At 39.9% G+C, this 13,131-nt stretch overlaps 1 protein-coding gene across 1 annotated transcript in view; it reads left to right on the plus strand.

The window, feature by feature from the left end:
• carmil3 (capping protein regulator and myosin 1 linker 3) overlaps positions 1-11,784 on the plus strand; it is a gene marked incomplete at its 5' end in the record, with an annotated part of 67,608 nt that extends 55,824 nt beyond the window's left edge. Inside the window, 10 exon segments of the mRNA XM_035670839.1 lie at positions 73-260; positions 1,134-1,213; positions 4,393-4,512; positions 5,398-5,566; positions 6,338-6,704; positions 7,959-8,065; positions 8,149-8,362; positions 9,243-9,314; positions 9,631-9,750; positions 11,049-11,784. Coding sequence (XP_035526732.1) covers positions 73-260; positions 1,134-1,213; positions 4,393-4,512; positions 5,398-5,566; positions 6,338-6,704; positions 7,959-8,065; positions 8,149-8,362; positions 9,243-9,314; positions 9,631-9,750; positions 11,049-11,089 — 1,478 coding nt within the window.
• Between the last annotated feature and the right edge of the window lie 1,347 nt (positions 11,785-13,131).

The following is a 13,131-nucleotide window of genomic DNA, read 5'->3' on the forward strand; positions in this document are numbered from 1 at the left end:
AAGAGGGTTGATGAACGGGTTAACATGCAGGTCAAACCATGAGGGGACATGAATTTTCCCGTTTTGTCATAGGTCTAGGTGATGAGCCTAGTCCCTCTCCTACCCCCTCTGCTCCAACCCACTCCGCCCCTCTTACCCACTCGGCATCATGGGAGTGTCTGTCCACCCTCCCTACCAATGGCTCGCCCTTGCGTCACGTGACTCACGTCAGGCCTCGCCCACCACGGAGACACAGAGCAGGGCATCTTCCCCCGGAATCTGTAAGTTGATGGCATATGGCATGGCAGTGGCCTTTTGACCTTTTGACCTTTTATTATGATCTTCAGGCAGGAGTCACCTTTTCCCTCGAGCTTCTTGTAATGGAAAACTCTGCAGAGCAGTTTCTCTGCTCTGGACAAATGCACCTACACCTGACTCTATCACAGCTAGCACTTTAACAATAGTATCTGCACTGTGTTTTTTTTTATGGCACCTAGAAGGTAAAGGAGTCTTTATTGTGCCAGTAACATTACTGTATATGTTTAACTGCCCCATTTTTGATCCCATACAACAGCATGAAGTTCAGTACATGCATTTCCACAAAAGAGCTCAGGAGGGTATAGAGGTAAAAAAGTAAACCAAACATGTAGAGTTCTTAGGTTTTTTTTAATCTTTTGACTGCTTTGTGTGAACTTTTGTTATTTATCTTGTTTTCCATGCCAGTGGCACTTTCCAAAAATAAGTTCCTTTCAAAGTAAGAAGCTGTCGCATGTGTCTCTGTGACTCAAATGTTAATCATGCACAGCCATCTCCCAGGGGCCGCGGGGCAGCCTCTAACTTAGCAGCTTGTTTGTTTTGAGACTTTGTAAAAGCTTTTTTTTTTAAATCGGTACAAACTCAGTTAGGGCAGCATGATGAGGAGTTGTTTTACAAACAGACTTTTGTTGGCAGTGGATTCGGTTTTGCCAGCCAGCCATTTGAAATGATAATACCTTTTGTCAGCCTTTCAGCTTTTTGTCGACATGGTGGATTGATCATTGTTATCCTGTTATTCGATCTGTTTCCTGTTGTGTGTGTGTGTGTGTGTGTGTGTGTGTGTGTGTGTGTGTGTGTGTGTGTTGTGTGTGTGTGTGTGTGTGTGTGTGTGTGTTTAGCATTGCTCAGAGAATGGAGGAGTCAATATGCTGGAGGATGGACTGCCTGATTTCTACAGCAAGAGAGTTCTACCCGACAGGTAGCTCTTTTTTTTTTTTTTTGTGTGTGTGCCATCATGTTAACAAATGCAGCAGATAATGTCATTCAGTACAGTGGGCCCTGAGGACAAAGGCCACAAACAGCTACGGGCGTACTGGGGCACTGCCAAATCAGGTGGATCAGTAAAACCTGATATTTCTTCTTCAGATCTAAAGAGAAGACACAAGAAATTAATCTTGTAACCATGTGAGACATTTCTCATTAGTATGAGATAATCATCCCTTAATGATGGGAAAATTCTATTTTACGACAAAATAATTTGGTTATCAGAGTTAAGTTACCATCCAAAACAGCACTTGTTACTGGGACCTGGGGCTGGTATATTACTGGAACAACTTTCAGGAAGCTAGGATCAATATATTTATATGAACAATGGATCAGATGACTACTTGTGATTGTATAGGGTGTTTCTGTAATGCTGAACCCACAGTGAATTATTGCACAATTTCCAGTCAGCCGTACAGAGCATTTTAGTGTCTTTCTGGCTCATTGCTTTGCAGTTTTAGAGACTCTCAGCAACTTCAATTGTTTCTGGTGTCACCTCTTGAGCCACAAATTGCGTTCTTACTTTCCAGCAGCAGAGGCTGTTTTCTGTGAAAAAGTTATAAAAACATATATACACTATACACTAATTGCACTTGAAGCTACCTGTTGGTATAAAACTGTGTTTTCAAATGTTTTATAAGAATGGAAATGCATTTGTTAGACAAGAAGAATACACACAATGCATTTGGTGAGTAACAGTACTAATCGGTGGACATGGTGAAGCATTTAGCAGCCTGAGAGCCAGATATTTTGTTTAAGAGTTAGTGGAAACCAGATCCCAAAGCCTCAAACAGAGAAGGAAATAATACCAAAACAGTAGTTTCATCACAGTCTGTCTTCTCAGATGGTGACTGGTCTTCTTGATCATGATTATGGAATAGTTTTCTAATAAATATCACATAAATATTTCCTAATGATGAAAATGTGTCCTCGTAATTACAAGATGCTTAGTTCTAATCATCAGTTCTAGTCACAATTATGAGAAGTAGGATTTTTTTTTCCCGTTTGTGAAAGTGATGTGGTTAATTAAAATGGAAATGTTATCAGTGTTCCATCCTGTTGTATTGAATTGAACAGAATCACTTCATGCATTTAAATGAAAGTGAATGATACTGATACTGTGGTTGCTTAACATGTATTTAAATGCATCAAATTAATTCTGTATGAAGATGTGCTTTTTTTTTTTTTTAGTGGGTGAGATGCATGTGTTACTGTAGTAGGGTACATCTGCTCTGGTCACAAAATAAAATGGCACCTGTGTGTACCACTGTGCTGCACAAAAAATAGCAACATGTTAATACACCTACCTACATAAGAGAAGTGTTCCTCCTGTATGCTACATGCAGTAAAAACAGGACTATTAAATGTCCCTTTCTATAATGCCTTTGTACTCATGTCATGTAATGGTATCAATGATGAATGAACAGTATGCTCTTACAGCACAGTGGGCACAGATGTAGTGCAGAGGTTCCATTTGCGCTGAATGGAAGCCTCATTTGTAGCCCGATTTGTTAAATAACTAAAGCATATTCCATTATATAAAATAAATCATCTTGTTTACAGTCCCAGTCCAGCCTCCTGTTCAGTAACACATTTTCTTTGGAACTGTACAGTGGTCACACAAAATTGTTTCTGTGCTTTTTTTCGGTATTAGCAAGTAAGTACTGACTGTGCATGTTCACAGATCTGTGGTAAAGCAATTATATATGGCGGAAACGCAACTAAACGCTCATTAAAACAACATATTTTAGCCACAATTTAGTGTTTGTTGTCAAATAATCACATAATCAATGCAATTCCAATAAAGCACTGTATGTAATAGTGTGCCCCACTGATGATGGTATCCTTTTGGGTCACTTTAAAGCAGCTGTAATCAATTTCTCTGCATAAACAATGGATCACATGACTACTTGTACGTGGAAAGGGTTGTGTAAATTGATGAACTCGCAGATAATTAGCATATTCGAGCTAATTTGTTGTTTGTTGAGCATTTAGCAGCTAAAAAGCCAGCTATTTCCCTCAGGAGTTTGTGGAAACCAAGAACAGAGCTAAAAGGAGGACTGTCATTCTGGACAGAAACACAAATCCAAATGAATGCCAATGCTAATATTGCACTAATGTGTAGCCTACTATAAATAAACTATAAACTGTTTGCTAACGAGTTTTCCATATCAACTTCAAAAAGGTAATGATTCGTTAACGTGTTTACAGCTTGTTTTTGCTACCCCTAAGTGACCCAAAAAAATCAACCATTGATGGTTTAAAGCAGCACCTTGTGAAAAATAAGATCCATGCTCAAGTAGGCTATATATTATTATATAATATCTTAAATCTTAAATTAAAACTGCATATTTTATTGCATAGATATAAGTGATACTAGTAAAAAAGAAATGCTTAGGCTATTGGGGGAAAAAACTACAAAAGCCAAACTCCTCAACCTTCAGTCTACTGCTGCAGTTGCTAATTTTAAGATACAAAATACTTTTGAAAGAACTATTGGTACAATTTTAAATTTGTGATTATTCACTAAAGTCTCATTTAATTGACATTAAGGTGGTATAATGCAGATTTGACACATTAAAACTCAGTGTTTAAGATAGCAATTTACCTTATTTGGGTATCCCATAATTTAAGATTATTGATTGAGATTGTAAGAAAATGTGGCTCAGAAATCTTCAACTGAAACTGCATCACTACCCAAACCTACACGGAAATAGTAGTAGTTCCCAAAACAGTTCTACGGCTACATGTGCTTAATGCTCACCAGTAGTGCATGAAAATGATTCATTGAGGCTGCATAAACCATGCCTTCTGTCAAATATATTAAACCATCTGTACAGGCCCAGCCAAAAAAACGTCTATGGTTAATTAGCATAAGTGACACATAATGTATTCAGCTGTTAACACTGGCATCCTTTATCCAATGATGCATTATATATTATGTATACTGGTCAATAATGGTGAATGGCTAGTTGCATTAATAGTAAAACCTCACCAAAATGAAATCTTAAATCTAATCCTACTTTATATATCTTTGTTTATAGCCATATGTTCCTTTGCTTTGTTATCTTTACCAATAACCTCTCTCATTTCTCCTTCTCTTTCTCTCCTCAGTCAGTTGTCGTCCCTCCATCAGGCCCAGTCATTGAGGAGAAAGAAAAGACGCAGCGTGTTGTCCATTTTCTCCGGTTTCCGCAAGAACCGCAACTCCACCATCTCTAATCAGGACTCGGAGTAAGTATGTGGCACAGGGGCTGAGTGGAAGGAGGGGATGAGAGAAACATTTAAGTGCACAGACCCAGAGAATGAGATGGCTGTTAAATTAATCCAGCGCGGAGCATTAACGTCACTTCATAGATTCATAAATATTTTAATGGAAGAAAATATTTCGCTGTCTCCAACTGTTTTCCTTTGCCTTAAATTTATGCCATTGCATACATTTAAGCTGCTGTTACATAACGGCACCATAGTTAAAAAGAAGACAGCAGTATGGCAAAGTGGAAAAAGTACAAGGTGGCAAACTTATTTAAAAAAATTAATTACACAGATTAATAGCTAAGGGAAGGGAATTGTAATCTGCAGGCACTCTTTGTAAACTTCACCATTAAAAGGAGTTAGAGAAAAGGGCACTCAGTGAGAGCTACAGCAAGTATTTTAGCTGACAGAGGTGCCTACAAATTCAACTTGAAGGAATTGTGGTGAGGCTAAAAATGGGTGACGCAATCGCCTCTGCTGGTTAACAACCTTGCGCGGGAGTTCCACTAGACGGTGGCCAAGTTTACAGCAGCCTACAGCCGTCTGAAAGAGAAGCATAAAAGAATGGATGACTCATCTTAAAGCCAGTTACAGAAAGAAATGGCTTTTTAAAAACAGTTTACCATGTTCTGTAGTGTTTTACCAACGGATTGTTGCTAAGCAATCAAAGAGATTGTTTGGTGCTGCATCCACTTGGCTGCCCTCTGCATCCATTTCTTTTGTCTTTTTTCAGCAGCACAGTGTGTGTGGGAAGTGTGCCAGCATCTGGGCCAAAGACGTGTTCATTCAACTACAGCATCTTCAAATTGGTGACATAGTTATGTGCTCATCAAAATTTCTTGTTTTTCCGTCTGTCTGTTCCAGCAGCGCCTTAGAGAACGTCTACTCAATGATTCAGCACCCTAAGGATGCTGGGAGGCCAGAGAGCGCTGTTCCTGGAGCAAATGGGACCATGTCTTCACCTCGGCCCACGCAGGGTGTACCTCTGCATGGGATGAGGGCTGCCAGCCCCCCCTGCCTCATCCAAAGACAGGTACAGTGACAAAGTTGTTACCATGGTTCAGCTAGAAATCCAAACTTCAAACTCTTATGGGAGCTACTCACAGTGAATCCCAACCAGCTCCAAGGGGAGCTATTGTGACCTTTGCTAGCATATTGACGCTCCTAAGTGTATTTAACTTCCAAATAGCCAAAAGATTTTGGCACACATTGCACTATTCCTCTGTGGAGTAGTGCACCAGTCTGGCAGAGCAAACAGTTTAAAGTGAATGCAAATATGTAACTATTTCAATACCATATCTTCTGTCTGCTTCCAGTATAACTAAAAAGGGATCCAAAATGTGAGCTTGCTTCCAGTTCCAATAGTTTCACATGGCACAGCACACTGCATGCTGAGCCTACCACCTGCTATTCCCAGCCTTTTTCTGTGTTGTACTTGTTTGGCTTGTCAGAGGTGTGGAGGACTATATGACCTATTTTAAATCTCTCCACACACACACAGAAGGAGCTGGAGTCATTCAAATCCCTTTGGTTCTTAAAGTAGAGTCCAGGGATCCTCACTGATCCTTGAGGGGATTTGAGGGCATCCCCAGTAAAATGAGGGATAATTAGATTTTGGTGTAATTGAATTTGCTTGAATTACAAATTTTAATCATAGCCTTCACTCCTCACTACCGTCACCACCAGAGTATACGGTTAAATGACTCAAGGAATCCTGGTCAGCCTGTTCTATCATACAAAGGTATTTGAATATCTGACTTTTTTATGGTTTGACAACTCATTTTTCAATTTTTTTTTTGTCCAGTCCACAGACCTGGTCAGCATGGTGTACAGCTGCATCGGGGCAGAAATCGAGGACTCAGATGGGAGCAGCACCTGTGACATCAAAGAGACAGACGATACTGACAGATCTACCACCATCTCAGATGCCCCTGCGGATACTCGGAGTAACGGCCACGTGGTGTCCTCCAAACAACAGACGGACAGACAGATGGAGACGGGGAGGCAGGAGAGGATCGTACCCCTGACAGACTCACAGGCTGAGATGGACGAGGACAGACAGAGCGGCGGCGGAAGTGTGGCCCCCTGTGGGCCGAGACCAGAGCCACCTCCACAGAGTACCAAGCCCAGTCTGGCTGCCATGAGGCAGAGACACCTGCAGGAGAGTTTAGGTACTGCAACTTAGACAGCAAGTGAAGCTGTATTACAAGTATTTTAGCTGGACTGCTCATACAAACAGCCAAACTGAGTCTGAATACTTGATTTTTCACTAGATGATTAAACTTGAAAATAATTTTTTTGTGTTCGATAAAGAGCAGAAACAGTTCGACCACAATCATTATTTTGTCCTGCATTCATGTAGGATTAATGTTGTGTTTACTGTCTGTATTCACAGCATATTTAATACATAAAATCAGAGGCCATTCTTAATTCACATCCTTCCAGATACTGACTTAGTGCTTTTTTTCCCTCATTGCTATTTGTATAATCTTGAAATGACCATTGCAGCTTCTGTATTGACGAGAACTAGATACCAAAAACAGCGTTATTTTATAATTTAGTGTTATAACTAAACAATCATTTACTTTTTAGAGAATCACCACATTATGATACACATAATATTGTGAAAGCTGTCTGTCATTATACTTTTGTTTTTTTTTTCAAAATACTTACATGAAAGTAAGCAGCATATTTTTTAATAATGTTAAGGTAATAATGTTTAGAAATGTATAGATGTCAGCGGATTTTTGTATCACTGTTCTGTTTACAGTTAAAGACCTCAAAAGAAGCCATATAAAAAGTTAGAAAACTACATGTAACATTGCAAGAACAGTTGAAAAAGTAGATCAACATCTTTAAAAGTTTTTAAAACAACTGTGTCAAAGTGAGTTCAGTGAGAGGAACAGTAGTGGACAGATATTTAATGGCTTAGCCCCAAATGTACGCTGTTCTGAACTATAGGAGCCTTTACAGAGAGAGGGCCATTGTTAAGGGCTATTGTTAGTTTCAAGTCTAGACTTTGTAATGAGCCAAAACACTGCAGTTACAAAAGTAGCTATAGACTTCACTCTGGCTCAAAGGGAATTAAAAGGTCAGTCCAATAGACCCAGGCCCAAACCTGCCATGCCATAAAATCAATGTAAGACCTGCAGATTGACTTTAAAAACAGAGAAGTGATACAGAAAAGAGCACTTTTTGTAGGTGTTTTGTTGTTTGCCATTTACTTTATCCTATTTTTTGTTTGTGTGGTATATGTTTGGCAGTGATTTCAGTCCCAGCCCTAGCTAAGGCTTACATTTGTAATTACAGAATAAAATGTGTGCTCCTGCTACTTGTCAACATTTGTACTTAAGGGTTTTTACTTTCAAACAGAGCTTTGATTGATCATTGTGAGGACTGTGTTGTTGTGTTTTTAATCTTACCAGAAGAGGCAGGAAGGCTGATGGGAGAAGAAGAACAGAGTGAGAGAAAGCATGAAGAGAAACAGAGAGCACGAGGCCCAGAGGGACAGCGTCCTCTTATACCCAATAAGGTACACGTACAGCATGTAAAACAGTAAGAAAATATAAGACACATAACTCTGCTCCGTAACCAAATGCTGTGTTCCTCCCTTAGCCCAGTCTCGACATCTCAAGAGACAAGATGTCCCCGGAAAGGGCTGTGACCTCTCCCAAAACCTCACCTGTCAGTCCAGGTAAAGAACCAACCAATGATCAGAGAAGCTTACCTCCTGCTCAGCCAGTCATTCAAGAGGAGGAGACTGATGAGAGGACAACCCCACCAGCATCTGCCAAGCATGGGATAGAAGCAGCAGATCCTGCCGGTCAAGGTACTGTAGCACTGTTATTTTACAGAAAGGATGGTGGCAGTAGTCAGACATTGTGTGGGGGTAGATCAATGGTTCCTGACCAACACTCAACCTGGGGATTGCCAAAGCTTCACGGGGGCTTGGGAGGGTGTAAGAAAACTACATAATGTTAGGCTTATATCCCAGCATTCTGTTCGTTTGTGAAAGAAAATTAAATTTGGATTTTTAAAGTTTATATTAATATTTAAGATGGTAAACAGTGAAGAAAAACACAAAAAGACTAATAGCAAAATGGTGAAACGTGTTAAGAAAGAAGAAAACTGAATTTGTCAAAAAAAAGCATGAAGTATGTATTATTGTTAAAAATATATACAATACAGACAGAGAATTGCATTAAAAAGCTCCTAAAAAAAAACTCATCTCTGATTCACAGGAAATAATCTGCTCAGAATTCATCCAAATCACTCGTTTATACAAACTTCCTGCAGTTCTATATGGGTTAACTGTCATAATTAATCAGCGGTTGTCAGTTTACTCAGTGATACAAAAGAGGTGCCTTAAGAAAAAAGGTTGGGAACCACTGTGGTAGCTCACTCCCAATAAAACAGTGTGGGTGGAACTTGAATGAAGTTTACTTTTTTAAATGTGAAATAGGTCTTAAATTGCATTCATAATGGTCTTACAAAGGTCTTATAAAAAACCTGCTGGAACCTGCAGAAACCCTCTGTATAGCCATGGTAGCTGTTAGTGCTAATGTCCCATTTCTGCTAGACATATAGGGGACAGAACACTGTATGTTACTGATGTCAATAAGGCCATATGGACAGAATAAGACAGCACAGATGATGATGACGATGACGATGATGATGATGATGATGGTTATGATTGTTCCACCAACCAGACGAGGAAGAAGGTCGTAATGGATTTCCAGCAGCATCCCGACACACCAGGAAGTCCAGCTCATTCGACATAGGTACTGTATGTCTGAATATGTGGCTATAGCGCCCCCTGCTATTGTGCACACACAATATGCATGCTCTTCAGTTATACACATGGCTGTCTGAGTCAAGTGCACGTCTTGCTGTTTTCGTTCATAATTTATAACAATGGTGCAACGCCTTTGTTATTTTGTATCAAATGAAAGCAGCTTGAGTCCCCCTTATTTGATGTGCTCCCAAAGCCTGTAGAGCTTGCTGGCTGTGTGCTGCATTACTGCTTTACCCTGCAACCCCTTTCTCAGTTCCCACACCCTACTCTGTGTGTGTGTGTCTCGTGCCATTTCCCCTCAGGCATGGAACGGGACAGCCCCTACGATCTGGAGAGGTCTTCAGATCGCAGATTCCCTGTGAAAAAACCCTGTTTCCCCCAGTACAGAAACAGATCTCTGGACTGCCCTGCTGGGACCAGGTGTATGTATCTGTTTCTCCTCCTGCAAATATGTGTGGTATGACAGCCATTTAGCAGGAAAGGTTTGCACCCCTGAGGGGTAGTGCAAAACAAAATTATTTTTAAATGATTTCTGTCTGATGTGGTATTCTATTTGACTAAAAGTAGTAAAAAATTCAGTTCATGAAGTTAATTAAAAGCAAAAAGAAGTTGCTGAAAAGTGTGTACAGCTTCATTTTTTCTTTTACTTTTGTGTATACTTTTCAGAGCTCTGCGCATACATGGGTGACTCATACCGTACATATTGAATGCATGCTTGTTCCGGTATATTAAGGGCTGACCAAAGGAAGCATAATTTAAAGACGGAATTAGGCTTTTTTCCAGAAACGTCTCATTGCAGCTGGCAGCCGGCTCTAATACTGCATCCTGGATAAGTGTTCTATTAGACTAGGACTTCACTATTTTTGACATAAGGACCTTTTATCATTCCTGCTTTAATTTGAGCTGATTCTTTTTTGAAACCCCTGTGTTCCATTATTGAGATAATTGGCAGCCATGTTTAGCTGATTCATCATCCGTTTCTACATTGAGCCGTTTGGCATCGAAGATGAAAACCCGGAGGCAGTGGAATTGAAGGGCCACTAATGACATGGCTAAACCACTGCCAATTACCTCTGTAATTCAGAACTGTATATGGAGAACCTGCTGCAGGGGACTCGATTATCGTCACTGTGAGAGTGATAAAAGGGTCCACATGTCACAAATGATGATATAAAAGCCAGTTATATAGAAAGTGTGAAACCTTAGTGCTCCTGTGAGTCCTGTCTGGTTACATTTTAGGGAGGCTGATGTATCAAGCAGAGACTTCATAATCTGGACAACAGGCACATTGTCATGGGTGTTTCCTGTACACACTAAAAGTGTAAGGAGTGTTTGTGGCAAATCAGATGTCTAATTCCATGTTTTTTGTATGGCCACTTGGGGGCAGCAGAACAAGTTAAAAACGAATCTGATATACAGTATTATATTCTTAAAATTGATATGGCAAATGTGTAAGCAGACTGTTTACACATCCAGCACACGCAGAACTACATTAGTGTTCATATGGAGTCGTGTCTCCTGACACCTGATGAATGCAGATCCAATTTTTTATTCTCCTTTTTTAGAATTTAGCAGCTAAATGCTCCACAATTCTTTCTAGCTAGTCACTAACTTTGTCTATCTGCTCAACAGGCAGAGTAAAGTTCGGTTTATTTATTTAGAATTGTAAATTGTAGTGCAGCTTTAAAGTCATACATTGACACTGTATTTGCTTCTGTAGGTTATGAAAGTCCCCAGCTTGGGAACAAAGAAGCGTTATGACGTTACCAGTGGACCAGAAGAAGTTTGCTGGGAAGGGAAGACTTGAACATGGAGGACTGGAGAGAGACGAGCTTTTAAAACTTTGTGGACTCAACTTACAAAGATCCAAACAGCAGCTGCTTTTCCTTTTTAATCCATTTAAACGTTTGTTACTGAAAATGCATGTACTGTATGCTTTCTGTTTTTAACTGGTTGCACTTGCTGTGGTTTTTCTCAGGCATAAGGGAAGCTCTGACCTGCAGTACATAAAGCACACACAGTAGTTCAATGTCTCTCCAGTATGCTCATTATGAAATGTTGTTTTATGCATTTGTGCGAAATCATTGGATTATGCTACGTCTTCTCATCTCCTCCCTGTCTTTTACTGACAATCTGTGACTGCTAAAAGTGAGTTTGTACTGTATTTATTCTAATGGAGATGTACATACTGAATATAAGACTGCACTAACCAATGTGGTACCAGTTAACAATCATGTTTTTCTTTGTGATAATATATCATTTGGTAACTGTGTTTGTAAGTATGCTTTTGGTGTATGCTGATGTTGATGATTGAGAAATGTGTTTTCATGCACTTAGCACTCCCATCTCTTCAAGAGTATTTAAGTCAGTCAGTGGATCACATACAGGTTTAATCTGATTTTGCAGGCCTGAAAATGAGTATATTTTCTAAAAATGCTTCTATGAATCAGAATAAATAAAATTGACTTTACACAAGGGATTGGATTCTTTTGAAGTGGTGTTTATGATGCATTATTCTGCTCATGCAATACATTTAATTATGAGAGTACATGGGTTAACCAAAAGGGAACTCCAGCAAGTTTTACACATAAAGGTCAGTTTTAGTCATGGGATTTACTGCTTGTATAATATCTGCTGTTGTTAGCTCTGTCAAATCTAGGAAAATAACTCGTGGCTTGGAGTTGTTAACTACATATTTTTAAAGGAATAGTTGGACATTTTAAGGATTGCACAAATTACCTTTTTTACAGTAACGTAACATATGGAACAGGACCCACAACCTATTGGGAAGTCACTGGCCTGAGCCAAAATACAGTTTCAGCACATAACTCCCTGTTAAACCACATTTTTTTTAACATTTAGGTTGTGTGTATTACCAATAAGCAATACAAGAAGTTAGTGAGGGATTGAGGTGGTGGTAGACAGATTTGTTTACCTTGGGACAGAGGCTAGTAAGCAGTTTCTCCCAGCTTTCAGTCTTTATGCTGAGCTAGGTTAACCGCCTCTTGGCTGGAGCTTCATATTAAAAACAATAGTTTATATATGAAGCCATTGCATGCAAATGTTAGCTTAGCTTTCAACCTTATGACTGTTGTATGAAACCTTTCATACACCAGTCATAAGGAGGGCATGACACAACAAAGAACAGTATTCATGTCTCAGAGGACTGATCACGTCTGACAGGAAATTAAAAACCTGAGAAAAACATTGGCTAAAACTTGATTCAAAACTGTGTCTAAAGAAGGCCCAGATAAGCATTTAAGTCTAATGGTGACACAGATGTCTCTTTACTACTTGGTGATATGATGACTCCAGATCCCTTTTGAGCGACTGTTTCTGTTTCTGAGCAGCAGATGGCAGCAGAGACTGACTCTTCCAGCCTGAAACTGCCTGCTTACGGTTCCAGTGACACATCGTGATGCACTGTCTGACTGACACTACCATAATCATAGATCTTAGCAGCAGTTGCTGCAATAATGAAGGCAGAATATGCATGATGATACAACTGTTGTGATGTTGATTTTTGCAGATTAGATCAGCCCTTAATTGACAGTATAAACATGCTAATAAATGACTCCTGCCTCTGGCATATAAACAGCAGATTAGGCCCATACTGTAGGTGCTGCATGCTCTCTGGCATGCGCATGGCTCAGGGACACAGGTGAGATCAGGCTTGGATGACTTTGTCAGCTTTTCCAAACAATGATGAGCCTGTCTGTCTTGTGAAAATGAGAAGCTTTTAATTCCCTCCATCCAGTCACCTGATCTGCCACGCTGCCAGGACAGACTACAGCCAGGGGTGT

The sequence above is a fragment of the Morone saxatilis genome, unplaced genomic scaffold (assembly GCF_004916995.1).
Source record: "Morone saxatilis isolate NCDOM2014 unplaced genomic scaffold, NCSU_SB_2.0 Contig23, whole genome shotgun sequence".
NCBI lineage: Eukaryota > Metazoa > Chordata > Actinopteri > Moronidae > Morone > Morone saxatilis.